Consider the following 20,609-nt stretch of genomic DNA (forward strand, 5'->3'; position numbering starts at 1 on the left):
GTTGTTCTTCTAGTGGGAGGAGCCTAAAGGGGAAGTGATATAGAGGAAATGATCTCCTCTGATATGTGGATTTCGGATATATTACAATAATTCTATAGAATGAAAACCAGCCGCCATGTCATCATCCTCACTATCACTCTGCTGCCCCCTGGAGGACAGATTTCCCGGTCTGAGGATAATACCCGCTTGGTGACTTGTTACCACATCTGTTTTATTTGTATGTGTCACAATAGCTGGGATACTCGGGTCATTAATAGTTTATTAATAATAACATGTAATATATCCTCACATAGAATCACAATATATCCATGTAAGAATGCACAGAGCGCCCGGCGACCCTCCTCTCCTTCATAACAGTATAGCAGCGGCTCTCCTAGTGTATCTGACAGGCGTGATGACGTCTCCACCTTACACGTTACGCCCTAGGCAGGGCTTCATCATGTATATTTGTGTTTGTTTAAAATATGTAAATATTAACACTGGCACTGTCAGTATTGCCGGCTGGTTGGTGATTTTGCCGGCACACAGAAGCTATTGGAGTTACCACACGGCTGTTCTGTACAACCAGAAGTGACTGGAGCTGCTCTGTCCTACTTCTCTATTATTTCCCAGTGCATTCTGGGATACCGGAGCCTCTGCTGTCTATCCTCCAATGCCCAGCGATTATTGGACATCACCATGAAATGAATGGAGGCGACTGACAAGCGTGGATGTCTCATGACAGCGACATGCGGCTTCATTTATAACACGACACAACGCTACCGCTCCTGTGTGACCAGCACTGTGTGCCGCCATTGTAATATTCATGGCAGGCATGGAAGGCGGTTATCAGGCTTTAAAAATGCTGAATAAATGTCTCATAATCACATGGTACTGACACACGTGTGAATGAGACCTCACTGACCCCTGTAGCTACAGACACCACTGATTAATTCATCCTCAATTTTCACATAATGTCCAGTGAAGTCCCTCTGGTGGTTTTCAGGAATCTGCTCCTCCTCCCCCTCCTCTGAGTCATTCAGTTATGAAGGGAAATTACAGCTTGAGCTACTGAGCTCTGTAAATAACATGGATTGTACAGTGATCCGGGAAGGACAGGCAGGTAAACATGTGGAAAAGAGATTTCAGCTCCACCTGCTGGCTGAAAATGAAAATGCTAATTATTTATATATACAATATTTCATATTTATAAATCTATGAATGGAATGTTTTGTCCTGACCATAATAAAGACAGAAAACATGATCCATTCCAATGATCTCTGGTCTGGACCTGCTGATCGGTTCTGGTGAATGGCAGACTGTCCTCTACATGTGTAATGTAAACACAGGCAGAGGAAGTGATGTAATTTCCCCTCGTGGAGACCTTTTAGTTTCCAGCAAGTGAGGAGAAGACATCTGTGAGTACACCAACACTACTCTGACACCAGGACACGTAGGCACACATTTAACCCCTTGATCACCCCCTGATTGCCCCCCAGTTAACCCTTTCACTCCCTGTCACAGTCTCACCAAGTGCAGTTTTCAGATTTTTCACTGGTCACTATTGATGTCAGTTGTGACACCAATCAGTGTTAGGGCAGTTAGTAGTAGGCCCAGGTAGGTTTAGGGTACTCCCCATTAACCCCCTAATAAAGGTTTAACCCTCTGATTACCTCCCCCCGAGTTAACCCTTTCACTCCTTGTTACAGTGTCACTATATAGTGTACAGATCTCTTTTCTGATCACTGTATTAGTGTCACGGGTGACATCAGTTTTAGTGTCAGTAAGGGTCAGCGTCAATCCCAGACAGCATCAGATTAGTGCCAGGTACACTAACACACACTCACACTATATAGCTCCATTACTAGTATAGTATCTGAATGGATCAATATCTTTGATCTGATCAAATCTATATTAGCGTTCCCAATAGTATAATGTTCCCAAAAATGTGGCGTTATTAGAATCAGCCCAGATACCTGCCAGCACCGGCATTTAGCCCCTATTTAGCCCCCCCCAGCCCAGCCTTCCCAAGTGCAGTATCAATAGATCACTGTCCCTAACAAAACACAGCACACAAAACTGCAGTGTTAGCAGAGTCACGCCTGATCCCTTCTAGCGCTAACAGTTCATTTTTTGTAGTGATTGAAGCAGTCGCTGACAACCAGATGCTCTTTTACCTGTGAGTCACACTAGCTGTACCTATAAATATACAGCATTGAAGAGACCTCGCTGTCAGATTCAGGCTCAATATAGAAACTGGTAGAGAGCACCCTGACAGATAGCTCTGGTGATGGGGTACTGGTCCCCGCTAAGGTCAGGTGTACCCGACTGGTGCGGTGGCTAGCACAAGAAGTGCCCCGCAGCCACCAAGAATTCAAAGAAAAGCCCGTAGAGCCCAAAGTGCCCTTCCTGATGTGTTTGCTAATCCTGACTAGCAGCCCATCATTTCTGCAGTGCCTGTACCTCCCCCATTCATTGGCCAGCCCAGAATTCAGGTGTAAACAGCAGATTGTAGTACCCTTGACTAGGGATGAGCCAAACACCCCCCCCCCCCCCCCCCCCCCGTACGGCTCTCACCAGAACTTGTGAACACACAGAAATTTTGTGTGAACATGCAAACACCATTGGGACATGAATGTGAAAAATAAAAACTGCTAATTTTAAAGGCTTATATGCAAGTTATTGTCATAAAAAGTGTTTAGTGACTTGGGTCCTGCCCCAGGGGACATGTATCAATGCAAAAACATTTTTAAAATGGCCATTTTTTTCAGGAGCCGTGATTTTAACTGCTTGCCAACCAGTGCACGACGATATACATCGGCACAATGGCATGGCTGTGCAAATGGGCATATAGGTACATCCCCTTTAAGATGCAGCATTGTGGGTGCGTGTGCATCTGCCACATGCTCTGTGCCTGCGGGACCCCTGGACTCGATGTTTGACTGTGTCCAGTGATCATGTCACGGATCGGAAGAATGGGTAGATGCCTACGTAAACAAGGCATTTCCCCATTTTGCCTAGTGACATGACAGAGATCTACTGCTCCTTGTCATTGGGAGCAGTGGTCCCTATCTTGTCCTAGGTAGCCCATTCCCCATAGTTAGAATCACTCCCTAGGACACACTTGACCCCTTGATCACCCCCTAGTGTTTAACCCCTTCACTGACAGTGTCATTTATACAGTAATCAGTGCACTTTTATAGCACTGATTGTTGTATAAATGACAATGGTGTCAAAATAGTGTCAAAAGTGTCTGATGTGTCCGCCATAATGTTACAGTCATGATAAAAATTTGCAGATCACCGCCATTACTAATAAAAAAATAATAAAAATGTCATAAATCTATCCCCTATTTTATTTTAATGGTTTTTATTGAAGAATTACTGATTACAGAAGAATTCCATTTACAATCTTAACAGAATAAGTAGTACAAAAATTATAACAATGAACAGTATGAGGTGGTCTTAATTGTCACGGGTAATCTACTTTCAAGATTTTTTTGCTCCAACATATATTCTGCTTCTTTAGGAATTACCAGGATCTATCCCATGGTCACAGGGATAAGGGCACCCCCCCAGATACCCCTTTTGGGGGCACACTGTGTCTTCAGGGGGCACACTCCTCCCTCTATTATACTTATATAGTCTCATCTACTAAGTACTTACTGAAAATGGAGCCAGGATCACTGGATCTTGAAAGTACCGACACAACAAGGTGAAGTATGAATAAGGAAAAGAATAGACAAGATAACAACAAAAAATAAAAATGAAGATGAAAAGTAGCGTCCGCTCAGTGAAGACTATTTCTGAACAGGTCTCCCCTGGGCTTTGGAGAAATTCTTCCAAGAAGACCAATTGGACTGATATGCTTGGTATGTCCCCTCTCTGCAAGCTATTATATTTTCATATTCAGCAATCATCTTCACTTTAATTGAAACCTCAATCAGTTTAGGAATTTCGCTGGACTTCCATTTGCTTAGGATAGGATAATAGGATAATAGGATATGTGTAAATATGGATCTAATGGAGCAGGGATGATCCGCTGTGTTTAAACTCAGAATGGTTTGCTACAGATTTACACTTACCTTTGTCACTTTTGAAATCAGGTTAAATACATCTGACCAAAATTTATGGAGCAGAGGGCAGGCCCAGACCACATGTAAAAGAGCACCTACCTGCCCCCCCCCCCCCCCCTAGCACAGATTGGAATTGTCCCTTGAGAATTTGGCTACAACGTATGGAGTAAAGTACCATCTCAGCATAAGTTTCTGATTTAATTCTTCATAGTTTGAGCATCTAGAGTACTTATAGTTGCATTTAATGGCTTTTTCCCATTGAGCTTCCCAGAAAGTCTTTCCCAACTCTGATTCCCACTTTATTATTGGATTATATTACTGAAAGACATCTTTAGAATGAAGAGAATTATATATTAATGTTATACCTTTAGCTTTGGTGTTGCAGGACTGAAGGAATTTCCATATTTTTTCTATGCTGGGGATATGTGTCACTTTTATGCTTTGAACCAAAGAAGCTCTCTGTGTGTAGATAAAGATTTCTGTGTTTGGGATTCGGAATTTTTGCTGAATGTATGTGAAAGGCCTTATTTTATCCCCTGTGGTGAGATTTGCTATATCACTTATTTTGTTCTCAAGCCATTTATTCAATGCTATGTTAGGGATGAGCCATTTGATGGATTCCAGAGGAATGGGGACTTTGACTATTGGGTAATGTGCTGAACCTTCTAAGCTGATCTCAGGCCATGCCCTACATGCTGCTTGAACTGTGGGGTGGTCTGTGGTTTGGTTAGCTGTAGGTATGACAGAGGCCATGAGAAATGAAAGGGGTGAAAGTGATCGAAATCTAGTAAGTTCTAGTTGGCACCATGGTTTTTAATCTGGTCAATAACAAGTGCTGTGAAATAATCCTTCAGTATTGGCAGGCCCATACCCCCTGCATTTTTATGTTTATTTTGTATGAAAGGAGAGCACCTCACCCTGCTTCCCCCCACTCAAAACTCAACAGTTGTTTTTGTATTGTTGTAAAGAAATTAGCAGGTATTTGAATTGGCATAAAGTATTTCTTTCTGGTACATCACGGGACACAGAGACTCAGTAATTACTGGTGGGTTATAGGGTATTACTAGGAGATTGGACACTGGCACACCCTAGACAGGAAGTTCAATCCCCCATATAACCCCTCCCCCTACTGGAGGTACCTCAGTTTTTTCGCCAGTGTCTTAGGTGTTGGTCACAAGTAAAGATGTACTGTGCTGGGCTATGCTGGAATATCCTTACTGGGGCCAGCTATGCGACTGGATCCATTCAAAGTGTCTTTTCCAGACTGAATTGGATAGTACCCGGGCCTCCTGTCCAAAAAAACAAGGTTTTACATGTAATGCTTCTCTTTTTAGAGAGCTGGACCCTGGGATCCAGTATTTGTTTTTTCAACCATATTCCTGGCAGGGTGCTTTACGGGCCCAGAACTGCGGATTCCCCTATTCAAGGGGGCCCCAGTCTCTGAATTGTTTTCCTAACGGAGCCCACCGTGAGAGGTGAAGATTTGGGTCTGCTATTCAGACCCTGCAGCTGGATTAGGTAAGGGAGACTCCTCAAGAATTTTTCTAATTCTAGTAGGTTTTCTCCTTTTAAGTAAATGTAAGCTATGCCTATAGTCACCACCACGGGCTGCCAAGAGCACATACCTTTTCATGCCCGATCTGTCTGCTTGATGTCCACACTCTATGCTCCTACAGCCTTGCTCCAGGAAGGATGAATCAAGGGCTTTTTCCTTCTGGGATTCTCCCTCCACGGGTTAGGGGGCTGAGACAGGCCTGGGCAGAAAGCGGTAATATACCCCACCACCCACTGCTGTCCACCGCCATTACAGTGGATTCACATCCACCAGCCCTTCCCTCTCCTGTGTCCCAGCCTCTGCTCGTGTGGGTTAAATAGGCTTTAAAGTGCACTCTTTTTCATATGCACACAGCCTATGGAAGGATACAGAGCTGATAGGCGCATGCGAGTGTGGGAGACACAGGCATTCCCAGGCAGCATTTACTTAGGCACCAGACTGAGTCTTAAGTAACAACGGCAGTTGCTGAACTACAGGGCTCAGCAGTCAGTGCATTTTTGTGTGGTACCTCTACCTTTTGTTGCTTTGCACTATGGGTAAAAGAGGCACAAGTACCCCAAAGAATAGGAGCTCTAAGGGGTCCCCTTCAGGCTCTGAGGACCCCCCTCTGCAGCACCTTCCCCCCTGAAGGACCCGGGGAGGCTGGCCAGGGAGAGCCATCGGGGTCAGGAGCTGGAGCTGCTTCTGGCACTTCAGCCCCTGTGTACATTACACAGGAGGTTTTTTCCTCAAACATAAACGGTTTAGAGGAAAGATTAGTGGCCTCAATCGCATCTTCACTCAGTGGAAGAAAACACATTAGGCCCCCCTCTGTCACCCAGGACCCTCAGAGGGAGGAACTCTGGGATAAAGGAGAGGAATCCCCCCCTCAGAGGATCGGGAGGAAACTGATGATTCCACTTCTGAGGAATCTAGTGGAGAAGGGCCCCTCTTTAGATTCTCAGGATGAGAAAATGTTGGTGACTAAAATTTAGTTTATTGGATTTTTCTTATAACAAGTAGGAATATAATTTTATTTTTTTTTCAAAATTTTTCGTCTTTTTTTCAATTATATTGCAAAAAATAAAAATTCCCAGAGCTGATAAAATACCACCAAAATAAATCTATTTGTAGGAAAAATGGACACAAATGTTGTTTGTGTACAGCATTGCATGACCGCACAATTACCAGATAAAGCAGCACATTGCCAAATTGTAAAAAGTTCTCTGGTCATTAAGGAGGTAAATCCTTCCGGGACTGAAGTGGTTAAGGTAAAAAAAAACCTTCATCCTTTACATCCTCTGTAATAATTCCTGTAACATCCTAGTATATCATTATATCTATGGAGATTATATCTGATTGGTGGAGACAATAAAGAATGGGGATGGGAGAATAAAGTGCTTTAATGTGAATTGTGAATGCAGAATCCCATTGTAAATGTGGAATATCCACTATTATAGTACTTGTATCTCTAATATATCCCAGAAATCTCAGCACTAAAGGCTGGAAATGTATATCCACCCCTCCCCCTACATTCTCTATAAGGGACCCTATTCCTGCCACAATCCGGTGATCTTAAATGGGAACTCCTGATTGGTGGACTTTAGGAAGGTGATGCAATATTGGGGTCACTGAGGTATCCACCATCAGAAATTCTGCTGTTTTATTTCATAAACCCCCCAGATCCTTTCCTTTATCAATTTCAGAAGCCCCTGTATGAGACACTATGTGAGGTCCTGCTTAATAACCAGGTACATAAGGGGGTGACTGAGCCGTCACAGCATCCCCTCTTTATACAGTGTAGACATAAGTACTACAACAGCTTCACCTTTATCAGCTTCCCTAATAACAAGATCTTTCCTCTGTATAACATTCTGTATATCCTGATATTCCGCTCTACTGATGTTATGTTACTTTTCACTAAATGGGAATAATTCCTCATATTCATCTTATAATATAATATCATGTGTCTGGATTTGTCTCTGCAGGTTGGTTGGATGTGGTGTGACTTCCTCCGGCTGTGATGATCTCCGATCCATTCTTATCAATAATCGATCCCTCACCAGACTGGATTTATCAGGGAATAATCTGGAAGACTCTGGAATAAAACTTCTATGTGAGGGGCTCAGAGATCCTGGCTGTACTCTGCAGAGGCTGAGGTGAGAATTATCCTATAAATGATATAATATTCTGCAGGATTCTGGTATAAATCTGTATGTGAGGGATCCAGACATGTCACCTAGATGAAAGTTATACAAAGACAGACTTCTGATTGGCCAGTTACACTGGGACTTCCCATCATAGTCCTTCAGGTCACTCGCTGTTATTGGCTTTCATCCCCTCCCCCTCCACTGACTATCAGAGATCAGACTTTGGCTGGGGTCACACTGGAGGTCAAAGCGGGTCACAGCAGGGGGTCCGGTGCATCTCCATTCACCATTTCAGGTCCGATTTCTGCCTTAATTTTGGACTGAATTCGGACCTGAAGAAGACGCACAGGACTCCGTATTCTCTTCATTCAGTGACCAATCATAGACAGATGGTCCTCAATTAGAATTTGGAAGCACAGAGCGAGTCTCTAGACCAGAAGTGATCCCTAGATGACAATAAAATCCCTCCATCCTTGTAGGTATAAAATTGTCACCTCACTGAGCCTCAAAGAGAAGTCCTAGTCATTTAATCTACAAGCCCAGCAGGGGATGAGGCCGATACAGGGAGAAGACCTCGAACTGTCTGCCGGACATTGATTTATATCAGAGATCAGAGGAATCTATTTTATCTCTCATACAAAATAAAATATTGGTTGCAGAGAGATGGAAATAATTGCCCCTGATTGTAGACATGTTGGGGTACATGTACATATAACATTGTATGTGTAGTGAGAATATAATCCAGGAGAACCCCCAGAATGGTTCTATGGGGTCTGATCACACCAGACAAGCACTGATTGGTCTTGTTGGGATCAGACTGACATGCCGCTGTTGGAAATCCAATCCTCATCCATCAGAACCATTCATGGCCCATTTAGCTCTGGTTCCTTCAGAACACAGGACCGGCTTGTGGGCTGGGCAGGGAACATCCCCCAGGGTTGATTGGCTGATGGCTAAACTCCACCCACATCTATAAATTGAGGATCCTGAGATATGGACGGGGTGATTCCCATGGTGCCGGTCTAACCGGTGAATAGCAGATGTTCCTGACTAGGGATGACCAGAACACCCCCCGGTTCGGTTCGCACCAGAACTTTCGAACGGACCCCAAATTCGTATGAACTTTAGAACCCCATTGAAGTCTATGGGACTCGAACGTTCGAAATTAAAAGTGCTAATTTTAACGGCTAATATGCAAGATACTGTCTTAAAAAGGGTTTGGGGACCTGGCTCCTGCCCCAGGGGACATGGGTCAATGCCTAAAATGTTTTTAAAAATGGCAGTTTTGGCGGGAGCACTGATTTTAATGACGATTAAAGTGAAAAAAGTGAAATATTCCTTTAAATATGGTGCCTGGGGGGTGTCTGTAGTATGCCTGTGAAGTGCCACGTGTTTCCCGTGTTTATAACAGTCCCTGCACAAAATTACATTAAACGGAAATAACATAATTTAAAACTGCTTGCGGTTTTAATGTTATATCTGGTTCCTGCAATATGGTTGAAAATCATTGAGAAAAATGGCATGGGTAGCCCTCCCTGCCCATTACCAGCCCCTTTGGGTCTTGTACGCATATTAAGGGAAACCCTGTACCCATATTAAAAAAAGGAAATGCGTGTGGCCCCCAGGCCCTATATACTTAGAAGAGCAGTATACAGGCGGTGCAAACAAGACAGGGACTGTGTAGGTTTGTTGTGTTAAGTTGAATCTGTTTGTAATTTTCAACTGGTACATTTTTAAAGTGTAGCTCCAGTCGAAAAAACTATTTTTAAGCTTTTTGGAAAACATAGGGAAGGGTTATCACCCCTGTATAATTTGTTTTGTCGTCTATCTTTTTTCATCTCACTTGCTGTTGTCTCCTTCCGTTTGCAAGTAGGAGATGTTTGTAAGTTGGATGTTTGAAAGTAGGGGCCTGCCCTATATGCTCTGCAGAAATGGCAGAACAAGGTGTTGGTTTTGCCACAACATTGTAAGCCCTCAAAGTGACTCTTGGTGGGCGCTGGAGCGCCCTGCTGTGAACGATTATATCAAGAATTGTAATTACATGCCATTGTTGAACAGTGGTAGAAAAATTTACCTTTGGTGGTTGTGGTGCTGGTGCCACAACACTATAAGTCCTCACAGTTACTCTGGGTGGGCACAGGAATGGGCCCTCCTGTGAAATATTATATCAAGAATTGTAATTACATGTCCCTGTTAAACAGGGGCAGAAAAATTGGGCCTTAGGCACTGGTGCTGGTGCCACGACACTGCAACCTCTTCCATATACTCTAGTTTTAGTGCAGGAATTAGCCCTGCTGTAAAGCATTGCATCAAAAATTGTAATTAAACGCCCCTGTTAAACAGGGGCAGAAAAATTGGGCTGGTGGCATCACCCAGAACCAAAAATATTCTTCCAACATATCAGCAGAGGAGGAAGAGGATAGACAATCAACATAACAGGACAGTCACTCAGCATCAGCATAGGCAGTCTTGAAGGGATGTGATATTTAAAAAAAAATATTCGGTTACATCAGCTTCAGGTGCTTGGTAGCTGTGGGTGATCAAAGACTGATTTATCTTGATGAAGGTCAGTCGATCAACTGATTCGGTGGACAGGCGCACCCTGTGATCAGTAACAAAGCCACCAGCAGCACTGACTTCACTGAGGTGAAGTCTGACCTTGCCCCTAGGTATTCCTGCACCATGTAAATCAGACGCTGGCGATGGTTGCTGGAACCGATCATACCTTGGGGCTGCGGACTAAAAAATTGTCTGAAAGCATCAGGCAGACGGCCACCTTCTCCACCGCTCCTTCTGACCGATGCCTCAGCAACACGTTGTCCAGGACCAGGAGTTTGTAACCTCCCAATCTCTGGGAATGCATTGCACAGACCTTTCTGCAAGGCCTCCCGGAGATGTCTCATCCTCTGCTCCCTCTGCAATGGCAAGATAAGGTCGGAAACCTTACCCTTGTACCGTGGATCAAGGAGAGTGGCCAGCCAGTAATGGTCCCTCTCCTTGATCCGAAGAATACGAGGATCCTTCCGCAGGCTTTGCAGGATCAGGGAGGCCATGCAGCCTAGGTTAGCTGAGGCATTCGGTCCGGAGTCCTCTGGGTCACTAAGGGCAACATGATCCGCAGCTACCTCCTACCAGCCACGTACAAGTTCACGTGTTTCTTGGGACTGTAAATCATCCCTACAAGATTGCTGCTGCTGATGCTGAGTGCCAGCCTCCACCTCCATGCTGACACAATCATCCTCCTCCTCCTCCTCATCCTCTTCCTGTGTGATGGGTGGCACAGCAGGAACACTGTCTGGATAAAGGGGGCCTTGAGAGGCAAGGAAGTCCTCCTCTTCCTGCCTCTGTTCTGCCTCAAGTGCCCTGTCCATTATTCCAGGCAGCGTATGCTCCAAGAGGTGGGCAAGAGGTACAGTGTCACTGATGCATGCACTGTCACTGCTCACCATCCTTGTGGTCTCCTCAAACGGTGACAGGACAGTGCAAGCATCCCTGATCATGCCCCACTGGCGTGGTGAGAAAAAACCGAGCTCCCCTGACCCTGTCCTGGTGCCGTAGTCGCACAGGTACTCATTGATGGCCCTCTGCTGCGTGTGCAGCTGCTGCAGCATGGCCAAAGTTGAGTTCCACCTGGTGGGCATGTCACATATAAGGCGGTTCTTGGGCAGGTTCAACTCCTTTTGGAGCTCAGCCAGCCGAGCACAGGCATTAAATGATCGGCGGAAATGCACACAGACTTTCCTGGCCTGCTTCAGGACATCCTGTAAGCCCAGGTACCTGCCCAAGAACCGCTGCACCACCAGGTTAAGGACGTGAGCTACACAGGGCACATGGGTCAGTTGTCCCTGTCGGAGGGCGGAGAGGAGGTTGGTGCCATTGTCGCAAACCACCATTCCTGGCTTAAGCTGGCGTGGCGTCAACCACCTCTCGGCCTGCCCCTGCAGAGCTGACAAAACATCCGCCCCAGTGTGGCTCCTGTCCCTCAAACAAACCAGCGCAAGCACGGCATGGCATCATTTTGCCTGCGTACTTGCGTAGCCCCTGGAACGCCTACGGAGCACCGCTGGTTCTGAGGACAGAGCACTGGAAGAGGCCATGGAGGAAGAAGAAGAGGAGGGGGTGGAGAAGAGAGGTGTGTCACAACCAATAGTAGCATTTTGGAGGCGTGATGGCGGAACAACCTCCAACACCACTGCACCTTGTCCTGCATCCTTCCCAGCTGCCAGAAGAGTGACCCAATGGACCGTGAAAGACAGGTAACGTCCCTGTCCATGCGTCAGCGGTAATATGCACCTTACCGCTGACTGCCCTGTCCAGCGAGGCAAGGACATTGCCTTCCACATGCCGGTAGAGAGCCGGAATCGCCTTCCGTGAGAAAAAGTGGCGTTTGGGGACCTGCCACTGAGGAACCACACATTGTACAAACTCACGGAAGGGGGCCGAGTCTACCAACTGAAAAGGCAGCAGTTGAAGTGCTAGCAATTTAGCCAAGCTAGCATTCAACCGCTGGGCATGTGGATGGCTGGGAGTGAACTTCTTTCGCCGGTCCAGCAGCTGGGGCAGGGACATTTGCCTGCTATAATCGGATGTGGGTGTACTGCTAGCAGAGTGCCCGGAAGCACTTGGCTGTGACACACCTAATTCTACACCTTCATTCCTCTCAGCGCAGGTTTCAGAGAGGACTGAAGGTCTAGTGGGGTTGGAGATGCCAGCTGATGAGGAGCAAGGAGATGTCCGCTTTGTTCTTTGGTGTGGGTCTTTGAGGTACGCTTGCCAACGAGCTGCATGGCAGGTCAACATATGTCTGGTCAAGCATGTGGTGACATATGTTGCAAATAGCAGCGGTGCGATCTGATGCACTCGTCTCAAAAAAGGCTCACACCAAAGAACTTTTAGAATAACGCGCAGAGGCAGCGCCCTGCACAGGCGGAGCTCTGCGGTGTGATTCAGTCGGTGTGCTGCCCCTAAGCTGGCCCCCGGCCTCCCTCCTACCAGGCACCCACGTGGAGTCAGTGCCCTCATCATCCCCTCCCTCTTCATCGCTGTAGCAAACCGGGCAATATGCTGCAGCTTGTGGAACATGACTGCCAGATTGCTGTCCTTCTTGAGCATCCCCTGTCTCTGCACTCACGCTACTGCCTTCCTCTAGCTGAGTGTCATCATCAGAGGCTACAAAACACTGGGCATCCTCCTGGAGCATGTACCCAACACTGTGCTGAAAGAGTTCAGGAGACTCCTCAGGAGGACGTGGTGGGTCTAGGGAAGGAGTCACTGATGATGACATTGAGACGAGGGAAGACGATGCATTGGCAGCTGCTTTGCTAGTACCCTGAGACTGGGTGAGAGAGGATGAGGAGGATGAAGAGGGCTTGGTCATCCACTCTACCAAGTCGTTGGCATGTTGCGGTTCAACATGTCCAGCTGCCGAAAAAAGAAGGACAAGCGTGTCCCATGGCCACGTGCTGATGACAATGCACCGCGTTCACGACCAGCAATGTTGTCTCTAGACACAGAGCCTGCTGATCTCTTATCGTCTCGCGCCTGTCTGCCTCTCCTTGCTGGCCTTCCAGACATGGTAATGGCCTGAAGGGAGTTGGGTAAAACAGCAGTTGGGTAGTGTATATTGTGCTGGAGGCACACAACACCCACTAACTCCTGCAGATGCCATTATTATAGAACACCAGAGATAAAGGGGTATACTGAACTGGAGGCACACAACACCCACTAAGCCCTGCAGATGGCTCTATTAGAGAACAGCAATAAAGGGTAGATACAGGTGTATATTGTACTGGAGGCACAAAACACCCACTAACTCCTGCAGATGCCTTTATTTTAGAACACCAGAGATAAAGGGGTATATACAGATGTATACTGTGCTGTGCTGGAGGCACACACAACTTCCAATAACTCCTGCAGATGGCAAGTGGGCTCAAATACAGAACAGCTATGTAGGTGGATATAGCGGTGTGTACTGGGTACAGAGCACGCAGACAGCACGCACTATCTCCTAACACTACTGACTGCAAGCTCTATTATAAAAGATAGATCACTAGCTATATAGGTGAGGTGAATATAGCGGTGTATACTGCGGTCAGTGCACGCAGACAACAACCACTACAGAAGAGCAAGATCGAAAATCGGCCGATAACGATTGGTGTGTACTGTGTTGAAGGTACACAGAACACCCACTAACTGCTTCAGACGCCAACACACTACACAAGGCCGCTACGCTGGCGGCCTTATATAGTGTGGGGCGTGTATTATACAGCCTGAGCTATGATTGGCCACAGGCATCCTGTGGCCAATCATGGCTCTCTTCGCTGCTGGCGCTGTGATTGGCCAAGCATGCGGGGTCACAGTGCATGCTTGGCCAATCATGAGCCAGCAATGCACTGCGATGACGCAGTGCATTGTGGGCCGTGAGCGCCACACGAATTTGGCGCGAACAGCCCATAACGTTCGGAATTCGCCGAACGTATGTTCGACTCGAACACGAAGCTCATCCCTATTGCTGACATGTTCCTGTCACAGGATAATCCTCACAAAGTTTATTTCTGTTTTATTCTCACAGCCAGACTGTGTCTGTCCTTTTGTCTTTGTTGTATTTTCTCTCATTCTTTATCTTTCTACATATTTTATACACTAAATAACAAACTAGTGTAGCTCTGCTCTATATTACACAGACAGACAACCTACCTGCAGACAGAGGTAAGTGTTACCACAACCCCAGTGTTACTATACGGCTGTGTAACTATGTAACAAACCACCTAACCACCTGATCCTGATACTTCCAAATAATAATTACACAACAAAAATGATAATACAAAGCAAATACTACATAGAATATATGTCTGCTACTACCACAACCTCAGTGCTGGAACAATGTGCTGCACAATAATGAATTGCTATTAATACACTTTATACAGAAAACTAACAACTTTATCCCGGTAATTGTAGAAATGGAGTCGCTGAGGATTTCCTCTCAGTAGTGCCACATCCAAAAACTTGTTAGAAGCAAAATAAATACCCCTAAGGGGGGCTTTTATGGCACTTGTATATATAAAGTGGTGCTCCGGAGAAATGTGACTTTGTAGATAAATCTCCCCCTATAATCCTCATGATTCATGTATTCTAGTAAAGGTTACGCTGTAATCCAAGGGCCGCTTTCTATTTTTGCAGCATTGATTTCTTACTTCTGTAAGTCCCAGCAGGCCGCCGCCATCTCATGTGTGGGCATCTGAAGCCAGACTGTATCTTTTCCTGTATTCCATGGTTACCCAGCATGCACCTCCAGATCTCGCACATGCTCAGAGCAGCACAAGCCATGTAATAGGTTATAGGTCGGGTCTCCAGAGCAACAGCCATGCCAGAGGAAGTTCCCGCCCCTTAGCTATGGAAACCTCCCCTCCCCCTCCAGGAAGCAGGAAGTTTATCTACATTTACAAAGATTATAAATCTAGAAATACAAAAATCTGCAAAAGGAAATTACTTTATAAAAGATGATAATTGTAAATGATATCCCTTGTTTATGTGCAGATGTGTGTGTGTATATAACATCTACACAGAAAGAGGGATATCATTTACAATTAGCATTGTTTAACCACTTGCCAACCAGCGCACGACGATGTACATCAACAGAATGGCACGGACAGGCAAATGGGCGTACATGTACGTCCCTTTAAATTTGCCGCCCTGCCATCGGGAGCGCGCCGCAGGCAGCGCGCTCCCGCGCTGGTCGGGACTCCCGTGAGTCCGGTCGCGGGACCCGCGGACTTGATCACTGCGGGCATACCCTCAATGGTCTCACGGAGCGGCCAAATGAAGAAATGCCGTTGTAAACAGCATTTCTTCATTCTGCCTAGCAACTAGTGACGCTGATCTCTGCTCCATGTGATTGGAGCAGAGATCAGTGTTCACTAAATGAAAGCCCAACCCCCCCACAGTTAGTAGCACACCCCTAGGAACACTTAACCCCTACACTGCCACCCACTGGTTAACCCCTTTACTGCCAGTGTCATTTACACAGGAACCACTGCATTTGTATAGCAGTGATTACTGTATAAATGACAATGTTCCCAAAAATGTGTCAAAAATGTCCGATGGGTCCCCCACAATGTCGCAGTCACAATAAAAATCGCTGATCGCCGCCATTACTAGTAAAAAAAAATAATATTAAAAAAATTATTAATAAAAATGCTATAAAACTATCCCTATTTTGTAAACACTATAACTTTTGAGCAAACCAATCAATAATCGCTTATTGCGATTTTTTTTTTACCAAAAATATGTAGAAGAATACGTATCGGCCTAAACTGAGGGAAAAAAATGTTTTTTTTATATGTTTTTGGGGGATATTTATTATAACAAAAAGTAAAAAATAATGCGTTTTTTTCAAAATTGTCGCTCTATTTTTGTTTATAGCGCAAAAAATAAAAAACGCAGGGGTGATCAAATACCACCAAAAGAAAGCTCTATTTGTGGGAAAAAAAGGATGTCAATTTTGTTTGGGAGCCACGTCGCACGACCGCGCAATTGTCAGTGCCGAATCGCAAAAAGTGGTCTGGTCTTTGACCAGCAAATTGGTCCGGTCTGAAAGTGGTTATAAAGTACTTACTTTTTTCCAGATGCTGCCCCATCATAACTGCCCCATCATACTGCCACCACCACAATTGCCCCATAAAAAAACTGTCCCATCCTATTGCACCATTAAAATTGCCCCATCAAATTTGCCCCATTATACTTCCACCGTCAAAATTGCCCCATCCTATTGCCTCAATCAAAACTGTCCCATCATACTGCCACCATCAAAATTGCCCCATCATACTGCCACCATCAAAATTGCCCCCATCAAAATTGCCCCATCATATTGTCACAATCAAAATTTCCCCATTATATTGCCCCATCATACTGCCAACATCAAAATGGCCACAATCAAAATGACCTCATCAAAACTGTCTCATCCTATTGCCCCCTTAAAGTTACCCCCAAAAAAAACGACCCCATCATAATTGCCCCATCATACTGCCACCATCAAAATTGCCCCATCATACTGCCACAATCAAAACTGCCCCATCATATTGCCCCATCATACTGCCACCATAAAAATTCCCACAATCAAAATTGCCCCATCAAAACTGCTTCATCCTATTGACCCATCAAAATTACCTGATTATACAGCCACCACAAATATTGCCTTATCCTATTGCCCCATAAAAGCTGTCCCATACTATTGCCCCCTCAAAATTGTCCCATTATACTGCCACCATCAAAATGGCCCCATCATAATGCTACCATCAAAATTGCCCCATCATACTGCCACCATCAAATTTGGCCCATCAAACTGCCACCATCATAATTTCCCCATAATACTGCCACTATCAAAATTTCCCCATCATACTGCCATCATCAAAATTGCCCCCTTAATGTTGCCCCATCATAATGCCACCATCAAAATGGCCACAATCAAAATTGCCCAATTATACTGCCACCACCAAAATTGCCCCATCCTATTGCCCCCATCGAAATGGCCCCATCCTATTGCCCTATCAAAATTTCCCCATTATACTGCCACCATCAAAATTGCCCCATCATACTGCCACCATCAAAATTGCCCCATCATACTGCCACCATCAAAATTGCCCCATTTTACTGCCAGTACCAAAATTGCCCCATCACATTGCCACCATCAAAATTGCCCCATCAAAACTACCCTATCAAATTTCCCCATGAAATTGCCCCATCAAAATTGCCCCATTATACTGCCACCATCAAATTGCCCCATCAGATTTTCCCTATTATACTGCCACCGCCAAAATTGCCCCATCAAAACTGCCTCATCCGATTGCCCCTATCGAAATTGCCCCATCAAAACTGCCCCATCCTATTGTCCCATCAAAATTTCCCCATCATACTGCCACAATCAAAATTGCCCCCATAAAAATTGCCCCATCAAAATTTCCCCATTATACTGCCACCACCAAAATTGCCCCATTCTATTGCCCCATCAAAACTGCCCCATCACAAATGCCCCATTAAAATTGTCCCATCTTATTGCCCCCATCAAAATTGCCCGATTATCCTACCACCACCAAAATTGCCCCATCAAAACTGCCTCATCCTATTGCCCCATGAAATTGCCCCTATCGAAATTGCCCCATCCTATTGTCCCATCAAAATTTCCCCATCATACTGCCACCATGAAAATTGCCCAATCGTATTGTCCCCATCAAAATTGCCCCATCTTACTGACACAATCAAAACTACCCCATCCTATTGCCCCCATCAAAATTGCCCCATTATACTGTCACCATCAAAATTGCCACAATCAAAACTGCCTCATCCTATTGCCCCATCAAATTTCCCCCTTAAAATGACCCCCATAAAATTGCCCTATCATACTGCCACAATCAAAAATGCCCTATCAAAATTGCCCCCATCAAACTTCCCCATGAAATTGCTCCCATCAAAATTGCCCCATTATTCTGCCACCATCAAAATTGCCCCACAAAAACTGCCCAATCATGCTGCCACCATCAAAATTGCCCCATCATATTGCCCCCATCAAAATGTCCTATTATACTGGCACAATCAAAATTGTGCCATGAAATTGCCCCATCAAAATTGCCTCATTAAAACTGCCCTATGAAATTGCCCCATTATACTGCCACCATCAAAATTGCCCCATTATACTGCCACCATCAAAATTGCTCCATCAAAACTGCTCCATCAAATTTTCCCATCAAAATTGCCTCATAAAACGGCCCCATTCTATTGCACCATTATACTGCCATCATTAAAAATGCCCCATCAAATTGCCTGATGAGGCTACACTGATTGGCACCACTGATTGGTGGGCACTGATTAATGGGCACTGAGGGCACATATGAGGTGGCTTTGCATTTCATTTTCTCAGACCCCGCCCACTGATTATTCATTGGATGTGTCTACTTCTGTCCCTCCCTGGAAGAACATTTCACCTCTTTCCTGCTTCTCCCTCCAGTGTTTGGGACTGTAAAGTGACATTACGGTGCTGTGATGATCTTTGTTCCGTTATCTCCACAAACCGAACTCTGACCGATCTGTTGATATCATTGGAGGATGATGAGAAGATGTCGGAGTCAGAAGTGAGACGACGTTGTGAGGTCGTCCGGAATGCCGGCTTCTCTGTGGATAGAGGGTAAGATCTGTTATAATGGAGGTAACACACATACTAAGTCTTAGAATGTGAATAGTAAAATGTAGACAACATTGGATGGGGATGAGATGATGGAGGTGAGATGACCGGGGTGAGATGACAGTGATGAGATGATGGAGGTGAGATGACCGGGGTGAGATGACAGTGATGAGATGATGGAGGTGAGATGACCGGGGTGAGATGACAGTGATGAGATGATGGGGGTGAGATGATGCTGGATGAGGTGATGCTGGATGAGGTGATGCTGGATGAGGTGATGGAGGTGAGATGATGGAGGTGAGATGATGGGGATGAGATGATGGGGATGAGATGATGGAGATGAGATGATGGAGATGAGATAATGGAGATGAGATGATGGAGATGAGATGATGGGGGTGAGATGACAGTGATGAGATGATGGGGATGAGATGATGGGGATGAGATGAGATGATGGAGGTGAGATGATGGAGGTGAGATGATGGGGGTGAGATGATGGGGGTGAGATGACAGTGATGAGATGATGGGGATGAGATGAGATGATGGAGGTGAGATGATGGAGGTGAGATGATGGGGGTGAGATGATGAGGATGAGATGAAGGGGGTGAGATGATGGGGGTGAGATGATGCTGGATGAGGTGATGCTGGATGAGGTGATGGAGATGAGATGATGGGGATGAGATGATGGGGGTGAGATGATGGGGGTGAGATGATGGGGGTGAGATGATGGAGGTGAGATGACCGGGGTGAGATGACAATGATGAGATGATGGGGATGAGATGTTGGGGATGAGATGATGGGGATGAGATGATGGGGGTGAGATGATGCTGGATGAGGTGATGGAGGTGAGATGATGGAGATGAGATGATGGGGGTGAGATGACAGTGATGAGATGATGGGGATGAGATGATGGGGATGAGATGAGATGATGGAGGTGAGATAATGGAGGTGAGATGATGGGGGTGAGATGATGGGGGTGAGATGATGCTGGATGAGGTGATGCTGGATGAGGTGATGGAGGTGAGATGATGGGGATGAGATGATGGGGGTGAGATGATGGAGATGAGATGATGGAGATGAGATGATGGAGATGAGATGATGGAGGTGAGACGATGGAGATGAGATGATGGGGGTGAGACGATGGAGATGAGATGATGGGGGTGAGATGGAGATGAGATGATGAGGATGAGATGATGGAGATGAGATGATGGAGGTGAGACGATGGAGATGAGATGATGGGGGTGAGACGATGGAGATGAGATGATGGGGGTGAGATGGAGATGAGATGATGGAGATGAGATGATGGGGTGGGACGTTGTTGGGAGGTCTTCTGACACCCGGGCTGCTCTGTAATGAAGATGGAAGGACGGGTGACAAACATTCTATACAATTTCTGTAGAGCCCATTGGAGGTCTCTGTAGTTATACAGATAATGAGAGAGATGATTGAGATTTCCTGTGCCAGTCACAGATTTCCCAGATGATGGAGAATTTATTCCTCATCCCAAGTTTTATCATTACAGATGGGGGATGGGAAAATCAGATCCACCAATAATAATCTTAGTCAGGTCCTACAATCTTCCACAAGGTTTTACCTTTACAGAAAAATACCCCCCATCCCCCGAGGTCCATCCAATGTGTCAGTATAACTGAGCCAATCAGATGTGTGTTCTCAGGCTGTACACATGACAGCCCAGCACAC

At 45.6% G+C, this 20,609-nt stretch overlaps 1 protein-coding gene across 2 annotated transcripts in view; it reads left to right on the plus strand.

Moving 5' to 3' along the window:
• Positions 1 to 20,609, plus strand: part of LOC143963516 (NACHT, LRR and PYD domains-containing protein 3-like) — a 72,660-nt gene that overhangs the window by 39,248 nt on the left and 12,803 nt on the right. For both annotated transcript variants that reach the window (XM_077473172.1, XM_077473173.1), the window contains exons 6-7: positions 7,577 to 7,747; positions 18,738 to 18,914. In XM_077473172.1, coding sequence (XP_077329298.1) covers positions 7,577 to 7,747; positions 18,738 to 18,914 — 348 coding nt within the window. The remainder of the gene's footprint in view (positions 1 to 7,576; positions 7,748 to 18,737; positions 18,915 to 20,609) is intronic.

Source organism: Lithobates pipiens, unplaced genomic scaffold (assembly GCF_037356315.1).
Source record: "Lithobates pipiens isolate NorthernLeopardFrog02 unplaced genomic scaffold, aLitPip1_a1.2 Scaffold_8, whole genome shotgun sequence".
NCBI classification, from domain to species: Eukaryota; Metazoa; Chordata; class Amphibia; order Anura; family Ranidae; genus Lithobates; species Lithobates pipiens.